Here is a 12288-nt window from a genome sequence, read left to right as displayed (position 1 = left end):
CAAGATGGCAGGAAGGGGGCCCACTGTAGAACTTGTGAAAGGGACCCGCTGTGGGACCGTAATAAAGGGCCCCGCAAGGGGAGTAAAGGGCCCCAGGATCAGTGGGAAGAGCCCCGGGCTTGAAGGGAAGGGCCCCGGCCAGGGGTCCGGGGGGGCCCTTCATGGTTTCTTGCACCGGGGCCCTGAAGGTTCTAGTTACGCCTCTGGACGTAGGTCTATGTCGGATGCGTGCCTGCAGCAAGGGGACGAGCGCGCGCCACCAGCGGCGCGCTCCCACCCCCACTCGACAGTGGGGACTCCGATGCACGGGGCAGAAGGGCTCCTATTGCCGCCTGACACCCGCCATCGCTCCCCGCTGAGAGAGAAGAACGGGCAGCTATTGTAAACACAGCTGACCGTTCTTCTCTCTGGAATAATCACAGAGCTCCTGTGATCCTTCTATATAGGATTACAGGTCTCTGTGATCATTTCAAAAGCCCAACCCCCATGCAGTTTGGAACACGCCCCTAGGTACACATTTAACCCCTTAATCACCCACAGTGTTAACCCCTTCCCTGCCAATGGCATTATTACAGTAACAGTGCATATTTTTAGCACTGATTACTGTAGTAATGCCACTGGTCCCCCAAAACTGTCAAAAATGTCAGTCAGGGGTCCAATCTGTCCGCCGCAATGTCACAGTCCCGCAAAAAATCGCAGATCGCCGCCATTACTAATAAAAAAACAATAAAAGTAATCTTTCCCGTAGTTAGTAGACGCAATAACTTTTGCGCAAACCAAAATAAGCTTATTGCAATTTTTTTTACCAAAAATATGTAGCAGAAAACACATTGGCTTAAAATGTAAAAAAAAATTAGATTTTTAATTTTTTTTTTGGGAATGTTATATAGCAGAAAGTAAGTCCCGGTTCACACTACCGTGACTTGTCAGGCGACTTGCCAGCCTGACAAGTCGCGGTCCATTGTGTGCTACGGGAACCGTTCTAATAGGAGCGACTCAAGTCGCTCCGACTTAGAAAATAGTTCCTGTACTACTTCGGGGCGACATCGGAGCGACTTGCATTGACTTCCATTATGTGAAGTTCGTGCAAGTCGCACCGAAGTCGCGGTGCACGCGACTTCACAGGTCGCTCCCGAAGACAGATCGCCTTAGTGTGAACCGACAGTAAAAAATATTGTTTTTTTTTTTCAGAATTGTCACTCTTTTTTTGTTTATAGCGCAAAAAATAAAAATCACAGAGGAGATCAAATACCACCAAAAGAAAGCTCTATTTGTGGGAAAAAAAGAACATCAATTTTATTTGGGTTCAGTGTCGCACGACCGCACAATTGTTCGTTAAATAACTCGTGCCGAATTGCAAAATATGGCCTGGTCATTAAGGGGGAAAATCTTCCGTACCAGAAGTGGTTAAACTTTGAGCTGACAGTTTGGGGAAGGTCCTTTTCTGTTACATCATGAGTGTGCCCCTGTTTGGTGTGGAGGAAATATTGTAAAATAGTGTAGCACTGCTGACCTATAACAATTATAACTCACACACACGTCTTCAAATTCATTCCAGACCATTATGTAATTATTATAAACCCATAAACAATATATTCACATAATATAATAAAAGTGCACTAATCAAGGATCAGCGAATCAAAAGTTCATAAAGCAATATTCAGTAAAACATCTTCATTCATAACCTTTCTGCATAGAATGTGCAACCACAATTCCAGCGCTGCAAGTCACGACACGCGGTGGCGGATCACCCTGGTGCTCAGCATGTGCCCTCACCTTAACACTTGGACATGGTTACATCAAGTGTTTGTGTGATCTCTCTTGCACATCTCAAATAAAACCCCCAAAAAACATAAAGTATCACATAACCATGATAAAACAGTGGTGTAGTATTTTTTTAAAAAAAAGCCAGTTTTATTAAAAAATATACACTCACATAGTAACGAATAAGGATCGCATGTAACAGATACACCTCCGAGAGTGACAAATTCAGTCCTGCCTCACTTCCGGTCCTGGCGCCAATTTCACCTGGCTCCGCCCTAACACATTGCGTCACGTATCACGTGACTTCTTTAGAGGATCGTTTGGGTTTATAATAAGTACATTGTGGTCTGGATTACATTTGAAGAAGTGTGTGTGGGTTAGAATTTTTAAAATCAGAAGCACTACAATATTTTACGATATTTCAAGTTACTATAGAGGCGTGGGAACGCGCTATAAGTGTCAGCAGCAGCTATCTAAGCAATTTATACCTTTAGCACTTTAAAATATGCTAGGCGCTTGTAAAAAAAAGTCCAACATTAGCGCCACTAATGTTGGATTTTTTATAAACGTCTAGCATGTTTTAATTTGTCACTTTTAGATATAGTGGCTGCTTTTTTGTGTCTATGATTGTTTTGATTAAGAATCAGTTCATATCAGTTATCACGATCAACTGAATCTATTTGTTGGGGCTGAGTGGATGCATTAATTTCTCTTTGGTGCTTCCCCTTTTTTCACATTCCTTTAAAATTGTTCACAAGAGCAGTGTTCATTTCGTCAACTAAAATATTTCCGTCGACTAATATACGACTAAAACTAAAATTACTTTTTTGTCAAAAGACTAAAACACGACTAAAACTCAAATGGTATTTTAGTCAAAAGACTGACTAAAACTAAATTGAATTTATATCACAACGACTAAATCTTTGTCTGTAGCGCATGTTCAAACCTTAATACCATAAATAATAAATATGCTATTCGATTTTTACTCCAGGAGTATATAATGTTTGGCAGTTCGAAAGAAATAATTCATTACAATTTAAATATACCCATTTGATTTTAGTCTAGTAAAATGTACTGGAGATTTTAGTCAACTAAAATGCGACTAAAACGAAAACAACTCAAATGACTAAAATACGACTAAAGCTAAAATGGCATTTTAATAAAAAGACTAAATTACGACTAAAACTAAAATTGCATTTTAGTTAAAAGACTATAACTAAAACTAAATCTAATTTTGATGTCAAAATTAACACTGCACAAGAGGTGGCAGCGCTTTAGTACTTTATATCATTTCTGCACAGAATCCTGACCTCAACCTTACTGAACTCTTATGGGTTGAATTTTGAGATAAATCGGAATGCCAAATCCGAGCTAGGTCTTATCATACAACCAGGGCTGCCGTTAGAAATCGCGGGGCCCCCTCCCAAGAAAATATTAAAGATATATTTAGCTAAAATAACAACAAAATCACTATTAGCAGACACAAATATAACATAACTCACATAATTCCTGCTAAATCTAAAAAAAACAATGTCAATAAATAAAAATGAAGATGAGGTGAAAAAAATATACAGGCTGGGCAGTTGGAGCTCCGGGATCAGAGAGACAGAGGGAGAGAAACAAAGTTACAAATAAACTCCTGAGCAGAGATAACATTAGAGCCAGTGCTGGGAGGGGGCACACACGGGCGGGGGGGGGGGGGAATTAGTGAGTGACAACTGTCTCTTTCTCAGCAGATAAAAGCTGGCAACAGGGAGATCTTGTATTTGTTGTCCATCACTAATCCCCTTTCTGTGTGGGCCCCCCTGTGTGCTCGGGCCCCCTACAACAGGGCTGGTGGTCCCCCCCTATCAGCGGCCCTGCATACAACATGGGTATCTGAATGGGCACAGACATACTCCAGATATTTTTGGAAAGCCTTTTTTGGAAGAGTGGAGGCTGTTATAGCACAAAGGGGCTCTATAATAATGTACATGGTTTTTGAATTGGATGTCAATTAACTGATATGGATGCATTGCTCCCAACTGTACCTGATTTTGAGGGACTGTCCCTGATTTGGACCAAATTCCCTCACCCATCTGTTCCTCTTTCCTCCTCGCTTGTTCCTCATTTTGGTCTAATCTATATAGTTGTTTATAAAATGCACTATTTATCTTTTAAAAAGTGATTCCCAGTTTCACTTTTTACTAAAGATTTCCGTGAAGAGGAACAACTATAAGTCTCCAAAAATTTTTTGAAGTGACCAGGCTAAAAAAGAAAAAAAAGGCTTTTCATCCAATTTCTAAATTGCTGCATTTGTAAATTCGGAAAAACCGGTATAAAGAAATAGTAGCGGTAAAAATAAGCACTTATGGGTTTAACTAATACTTTTTTTGTATAATTTTCCTTTAATGGGGTGTAAGATGGGGTGTGCCCTATGCCTACATACTTATGGTAATAGGTGTCCCTAGTTCCCATCTCAAAATGTTAGGAGGTATGTGGGTGAGATGGAAACACATGGCACTTTTCCACTGCAAGTACCGGCTTGGCTCCACTCGGCTCTGCTTGGCTCGGTTTGGTTTTCCACTGCATGGTACCGCATGGTACGGTGTTGAAACGGTTCGGTATGGTTTGCTTTTCCACTAAAGTAGTAAGTGGGTGGGATAACAACGATTCTCTGACCAATCAGTGGCTAGTAGTGACAAAAAGTCAAGGCTGCATGCAAAGGATTGTGGGATATGGTACCGGTACGGCCCTCTTATGGCGCTTTTCCACTGCATGGAACCGAACGGTTTGGCTCGCTTTTGTGCTTTTCCACTGCATGGTACCGCATGGTACGGTGCAGGAACGGTTCGGTATGGTACGGTACAGCGGCGCTTTTCCACTGCATGGAACCGAACAGTACGGCTCTCAAAAACAGTACCACCTCGATTGTGGTTCCAAGAGGTACCATACCCGGTACCATATCCCACAATCCTTTGCATTTAGTCACTACTAGCCACTGATTGGTCAGAGAATCCCACCCACCCCATTGTTATCCCACCCACTTAACTTTAGTACTACTTTAGTGGAAAAGCAAACCGTACCGAACTGTTCCAACACTGTACCATGCGGTACCAGCAGTGGAAAAGCAAACCGGGCCAAGCAGGGCCGAGTAGAGCCGAGCCGGTACTTGCAGTGGAACCACAACCGAGGTGGTACTGTTTAAGGGAGCCGTACCGTTCGGTTCCATGTAGTGGAAAAGCGCCGCCATACCGTACCGAACCGTTCCAACACCGTACCATGCAGTGGAAAAGCGCAAAAGCGAGCCAAACGGTTCGGTTCCATGCAGTGGAAAGCCCCAAAAATCCTTTTAGCCATATAGGGCACATTTGCTTCAACTTATAGCAATAAAAAACTCTGAAAAGCTAAGATCTAGCTGTAATTCTTTGCGTGTTTTGGCTCATAGATTTGTTTCCATCCATGTGTACTTGGTCACCTGTTCATTCTATAACTCTTTATTTCCTACCTGTTGGCCATAGGTGATGTCCTTAGTCAGTCTTTGCCATAATGGATCGTGGGAACAGCTGTCTGCCATCGCTAAAGGATAAGGGACCGATTCCCAGCTTGGCTGGGTTAGAGTCAAAGCTCAGTTCTAAAGATCAGGGAAAGCTCTGCAAAAGCATCACCAACACAGTGATAAAAGCAAAAAGGAGGAAGACTAAGAAAGAACGCAACAGTATTAAATTTAAGACGCACAAAGAGACATTTCAGAAGAAGGGGTGGCTTCAGGACTATCCACAAAGACATGACAGGTCTACTAATTCACATGGTCCAAAAACAGCTCCTCTCTCTTCAGGATTAAAGGCATTTATGTCAAAGCAAGTGTTTATAACTCAAGGTCGCCTGACCCAGCACCAGGGGATATTTGATCATGAGGTGAAGTCGGTCAACATTGAGAGGCTTGTAAGAGAGACACCAGAAGTAGATGCAGCTAAGACAGACACTGGTACTACCACCAATCACTCAGAGAGAAGGACATCAGTAGGCAACACGGAGCTCGGTGTTGCCCTTATTCTAACACCGGAGGTGAAGGATCAAGAGGAACTTTCTTTAATCCAGAAAAGCTCAGACAAGCTGGGCTCTAGAGCAGCAGAAACTAGGGAAATGAAGACCCAGGTCTCTCAGACTGAGTCCATTTCACAGCAAGCTGTAGACAAGGAAAGCTTACCATCGGGCATCCATGGTAGTGGCAGCCAACTGCTGAGCACATTGTCAGGTAGTAGGATTGGAGCTTTTCTTGAAGAAATGCAGGAGGCACCTGTCCACGAGGCAGCTGAGAACATTAACAATATGCTGGGCCGACTTAACCTATTTCCAGATCGCAACCTGGTGAGTGAGATTCGCCAGTCTGTAATGAAAAAGGCGAAGGAGATGTCTGGCACAAGTTCCAGCCTGTCAACCCCACCTGTGCAGAGAAAGCCAAACAACATCTGTGTAGGTAAGACTTACTAGACTGGCAGGTAGGTGTGTGCTTTCTTTTTCATGGATTTGTATGTGCTCTCCTAATAGGCAGCTCATAGAACATCACAAAATTGTAGCTACCCAAAAGCTCTATTTCTCTATCGCTCATTGACAGACGTAGTCTTCTTGATTCTCAAGAGCTGGGTTATGTTGTCTCCGCAGGAGTAGGACTAGGCAGAAACACAAAACGTTCTGGCTCCACCTTAGGGGCAGTCCCTGAGGGTATATCCTCCCTCTCTCTGCTACAGGAAATCAGATCCAGGAGTAAGGACCTAAGTTCCTTGCTGGGATCTTTTTGGTCCTGGCAAGATTTTTTCTTTAGAAGAAAATATTTTTTAGGTAGTTTTTTCTCCAGTGAGCTGGCCTTGAGTGTTATCAAGGGTCTGGTTTCAGCATTTGCTATCTTCTTTCAGAAGCTTTTGTCTACTCATTCCTTGGTGCGGAATTTCATCCAGGGGGTGCGACACATGGCTCTGCCAGTGCACGCGCCGTTACCATCCTGGGATCTTAATTTGGTGCTGTCGGTTCTTCAGACACCTCCCTTTGAAAATATCAGGGAGATTCCCTTGCTTACTTTATCCCAGAAGGTGGTCTTCTTGGTGGCTATCACTTCTGCACGCAGGGTGTCAGAACTGGCTGCATTATCCTGTTGTTCCCCAGATCTGGTGGTTCATAGGGATAAGGTTGTTCTTCATCCGAATCCATCCTTCCTTCTAAGGTGGTTTCAAAGTTTCATTGAATAAGGACAGTGTATTGTCCTTCCTATGTCCTTAGCCCAATCATCCTCGAGAATTTGCATGGCATTCCTTGGATGTAGTTCGGGCGATCAGGATATACTTGAATACTACGGATTCAATTTGTAAGACGGATTCACTGTTTGTGATCACGGATGGCCCTAAGAAGGGGTTGCCTGTTCTGCTGCGACCATCTTTAGATGGATCAGACAGACGGTGGTATAGGCTTATTTTATCTAAGGGTCGGGATCCCCCGTTCCCTGTTAAGGCGCATTCTACTCGGGCGCTTAGAGTTTCCTGGACCTTCCGCCATCAGGCGTCAGTGGTTCAGGTTTTCAAGGCGACTGTTTAGTAGTCGGTTCATACCTTTACAATATTGTATAAGGTTTATGTGATGGCATCGTCAGATGCCTCTTCTGGCCGCAAGGTTCCTGCAGGCCACTGTTTGAGGAGACTGTTGGTCTACCTCGAGGATTTGTGGGGTAGGTCTCATCTGTTTACTCGATGAGTCCTTTGATACTTCTGGTTGGCTCCGGTTGGGCCTTCTAGATTGGATTTTGATTCTGTCAATCCCACCCCTCATTTTGTGGCACTGCTTCTGGATGTCCCAGCTCTTGAGAATCAAGAAGACTACGTTTGTCAATGAGCGATAGAGAAAAATGGATTTTTGTAAGATCTTACCGTAAAATCCTTTTTCTCTTAAGCTCATTGACTGACGTAGTACCCGCCCCTCTATCATTGAGTTGGGTTGGGTTAAATTCTCTGTTACTGCTTTAGAACAGAACTGATTCCCTGTAGCAGAGAGAGGGAGGATATACCCTCAGGGACTGCCCCTAAGGTGGAGCCAGAACGTTTTGTCTTTCTGCCTAGTCCTACTCCTGCGGAGACAACATAACCCAGCTCTTGAGAATCAAGAAGACTACGTCTGTCAATGAGCTTAAGAGAAAAGGATTTTACGGTAAGATCTTACAAAAATCCATTTTTTAATGTGGTTCTTAATGGCCTGGCCAGAAACCTTTCCAAGCTATCTCATTGTCCCTATCGAGACTCGTTGATTCTACCCGTTGGCTGTACACGGGTTCTTTATTTTTTAAAAAGTGAAGTAGGTAGTAATTTGGATTAGTAGACAAGATTTAGCTCCAAACCTCCCTCCCCTACCCACATCAATGTTTTTAAACCTGGAGTGCCGTCTGGGATCCCCTAGGGTGGCGCGAGCATGGGACCCAGTTTACACTGCACCCGCGTCATGAGTTGCCATGGCATGGGCAGGCTGGCTGCCAGCCCCATAACAACCAATCAGTACGAGCTTCGCGCATGCTCAGAAACGCGCTGTGTCGAGTCTAGATCCCCAGTGACGTCACACGCCTCTCTTCGCCTAGGGTGGCACGAGCATGGGACCCAGTTTACACTGCATCTGCGTCATGAGTTGCCATGGTATGGGCAGGCTGGTTGCCAGCCCCATAACAACCAATCAGTACGAGCTTCGCGCATGCTCAGAAACGCGCTGTGTCGAGTCTAGATCCCCAGTGACGTCACATGCCTCTCTTCACCTTGGGTGGCATGAGCATGGGACCCAGTTTACACTGCATCCGCGTCATGAGTTGCCATGGTATGGGCAGGCTGGTTGCCAGCCCCATAACAACCAATCAGTACGAGCTTTGCGCATGCTCAGAAACGCGCTGTGTCGAGTCTAGATCCCCAGTGACATCACACGCCTCTCTTCGCCTAGGGTGGCACGAGCATGGGACCCAGTTTACACTGCATCCGCGTCATGAGTTGCCATGGTATGGGCAGACTGGCTGCCAGCCCCATAACAACCAATCAGTACGAGCTTCGCGCATGCTCAGAAACGCGTTGTGTCCAGTCTAGATCCCCAGTGACGTCACACGCCTCTCCTCGCCTAGGGTGGCACGAGCATGGGACCCAGTTTACACTGCATCCGCGTCATGAGTTGCCATGGTATTGGCAGGCTGGCTGCCAGCCCCATAACAACCAATCAGTACGAGCTTCGCGTATGCTCGGAAACGCGTTGTGTCGAGTCTAGATCCCCGGTGACGTCACCTCAACCCGGGACCCGGAATTGATAGGAGGCTGTCGGCATCTCTTCACATCAGACCGTGGTCTCTGTATGTTGGATTGGCGTGTATGGACATTTCACATGGAGGAGATCTGTTTCCGCTTAGACCACCTCTCTGCTGCTGACTGCTGAGATGGGTGGGGGGAGGTGGCAGAGACTAACCTCTCCGCAGCTGTACTGAAAAGCGCAGGATCTGGCAGAGGAGTTCAGTCCTCCTCTTTGCTGCCAACTGCTGAGACAAGGTGGGAGTGGAGACAAGGGGGATGTCGCAGCTGCAGGAGATGTGCAAGGGCTACATGAAATGGCCTGGAGGGCCGGATTTGGCCCGCGGGCCTTGTCTTTGACACGTGTGCCATATAGGAACATCGAGTTTGTAAAAATATACTTGTGCAGACGTGGAGTCTGAGATTTATGCAGTGTACACTTCCTTAGCAGCAGGACATGGCTGCTGAAAGCATCCTAATGCCTGAAATGTTTGCGCAGCTGAAAACTTCTCATGTTGTTCAAGCTGTTGGGTCCTTTTCAGCATCCACGTTCTGTTGCTAAGGGCACAGTTGCTCTTCACATATTAACTCAGCGTCAGATGCGAGCGGGGAGAAAGACATAAGTTGCATTATAATACAACACACCCGATTCATTGGTTACATTTATTTTCAAATTATTTTCAAATTCCTTATAGCGTTCTTTAGAATTTTTCCATCGTATCTCTTCTTACGTGCATGGATTTCCTATGCCCCTCAGCTCCATCTAGTGAACATAATGCAGTATTTTATTACTGCTCATAATAAAAAAACATTAGTTTAGAAGAGAAAATATCCTGAAGAACTTTCATTTTTGCTCAATTCGCACAGAACGAATGTAAGTGCAGATGTACTTGATGAATGGCTATGCAAATCTTTAAATAGACCTTTGCATGTTCTCCTTTAAACTGTACAAATCCTGTTGTACAGAAAGACCTGATGTTGGCTACAAATCCTAACCGCAAGTACGTGTCATCAGATCACAATATATTATCGTTTCTTCCAAAGGGTCTAATCCTGGTAACAAAGTGCCAGCTGGGTATGAAGGGCTGGCAGAGAAGTGGGTCGTGTCTTATGTTATGTGAGGAGGCCTGCTGAGAGATGAAAGGAATGAAAGCTGTTCTTGGGCAATCGTGACTCAGTTCTTTGAGTCCTTTACCTAAAATGTTGCTATAATTGGGGTAGTTGTAACCCTTTATTTTTTTTACATCGTGTGCCGAGTAAAGTGGACCTGGATTTTAAAATGCAGGGCACAGGAAAAGCAACAAGTGCTCCTAAAGAGGCCCTGTCACGATCCGCGGTCAGGCTCGAAGACCAGTAGCTATAGCAGCAGAAGCTCACACAGGAACCAACAGGATAGGAACACACGCAGGTCACCCAGGCAGATGACGCTGGCTCACCTGAGGTGCGGAATCTAAATACTAACCGGTCTTCACCAGGGCTCCTGAGGGTGGAGATGGATTTTGCTGCGTGTTAGCACCAGATCGCGGTCCTCAGGATCGCCCCACCAGGAGGTGAGCAAGCCAGGGTCCAGTAGCAGATAGGGATTTAGCTGAAGCGTAGTCAAGGAGTAGCGAAAGGTCAGTAACGAGTAGTTGCAGGTTGGGATTAAACAGAAGAGTAGTCAAGGAACAAGCCAACTGTCGGTAACAGATGATAGCGAAGATACGGACGGCAGCAGGAGAGACAAGCGAGATATTGGCTGGTGAAGGCACAATATTCTGGCGACCAGGAAGTGCAAAGACATGGCTTAAATCAGCAAGTTCATGGGAGGAGCAAAGGGTTCAAGGCAATTAAGATTCACAGCAGGATCATTCAAGGATTTGTCCAGGGAGCTGTCCAGCATTCCAGGTATGTCATCGAGTAGAGCCATTGCCAGACACTGTGGAGGTCCCAGGTTAAAGTCTGGGTCCTGACAGTCACCTTGTCCATGTACACTAAGGCAAAGAGACAGGGTTCCTGCATAAAGGCCAGTACACACTTGACGGAAATCGGACAAAATATCCTTCAATTTTTCTCTCGATATATATCTATACAGTATCCCACAAAAGTGAGTACACCCCTCACATTTTTGTATATATTTTAATTTTATCTTTTCATGTGACAACACTGAAGAAATGACACTTTGCTACAATGTAAAGTAGTGAGTGTACAGCTTGTATAACAGTGTAAATTTGCTGTCCCCTCAAAATAACTCAACAGACAGCCAATAATGTCTAAACTGCTGGCAACAAAAGTGAGTACACCCCTAAGTGACAATGTCCAAATTGGGCCCAATTAGCCATTTTCCCTCCCCGGTATCATGTGACCAGTTAATGTTACAAGGTCTCAGGTGTGAATGGGGAGCAGGTGTGTTAAATTTGGTGTTATCACTCTCACTCTTTCATACTGGTCACTGGAAGTTCAACATGGCACCTCATGGCAAAGAACTCTCTAAGGATCTGAAAAAAAGAATTGTTGCTCTGCATAAAGATGGCCTAGGCTGTAAGAAGATTATCAAGACCCTGAAACTGAGCTGCAGCATGGTGGACAAGACCATACAGCAATTTAGCAGGACAGGTTCCACTCAGAACAGGCGTCGCCATGGTGGACCAAAGAAGTTGAGTGTACATGCTCAGCGTCATACCCAGAGGTTGTCTTTGGGAAATAGACGTATGAGTGCTGCCAGCATTGCTGCAGAGGTTGAAGGGGTGGGGGGGTCAGCCTGTCAGTGCTCAGACCATACGCCGCACACTGCATCAAATTGGTCTGCATGGCTGTCATCCCAGAAGGAAGCCTCTTCTAAAGATGATGCACAAGAAAGCCCTCAAACAGTTTGCTGAAGACAAGCAGACTAAGGACATGGATTACTGGAACCATCTCCTGTGGTCTGATGAGACCAAGATAAACTTATTTGATTCAGATGGTGTCAAGCGTGTGTGGCAACAACCAGGTGAGGGGTACAAAGACAAGTGTGTCTTGCTACAGTCAAGCATGGTGGTGGGAGTGTCATGGTCTGGGGCTGCATGAGTGCTGCCGACACTGGGGAGCTACAGTTCATTGAGGGAACCATGAATGCTAACATGTACTGTGAGATACTGAAGCAGAGCACGATCCCCTCCCTTCGGAGACTGGGCCCCAGGGCAGTATTCCAACATGATAACGACCCCAAACACACCTCCAGACCTAAACCCCATTGAGCATCTGTGGGGCATCCTCAAACGGAAGGTGG

At 45.3% G+C, this 12288-nt stretch overlaps 1 protein-coding gene across 1 annotated transcript in view; it reads left to right on the top strand.

The window, feature by feature from the left end:
* Positions 1–12288, top strand: part of PRR19 (proline rich 19) — a 51227-nt gene that overhangs the window by 2107 nt on the left and 36832 nt on the right. Inside the window, exon 2 of the mRNA XM_082273513.1 lies at positions 5265–6223. Within this exon, the coding sequence (XP_082129639.1) occupies positions 5293–6223 (931 nt within the window). The 5' untranslated portion in view covers positions 5265–5292. The remainder of the gene's footprint in view (positions 1–5264; positions 6224–12288) is intronic.

The sequence above is a fragment of the Pelophylax lessonae genome, assembly GCF_965119305.1.
Source record: "Pelophylax lessonae genome assembly, chromosome: 12".
NCBI classification, from domain to species: domain Eukaryota; kingdom Metazoa; phylum Chordata; class Amphibia; order Anura; family Ranidae; genus Pelophylax; species Pelophylax lessonae.
This window is presented reverse-complemented; position numbering and strand designations above follow the sequence as displayed.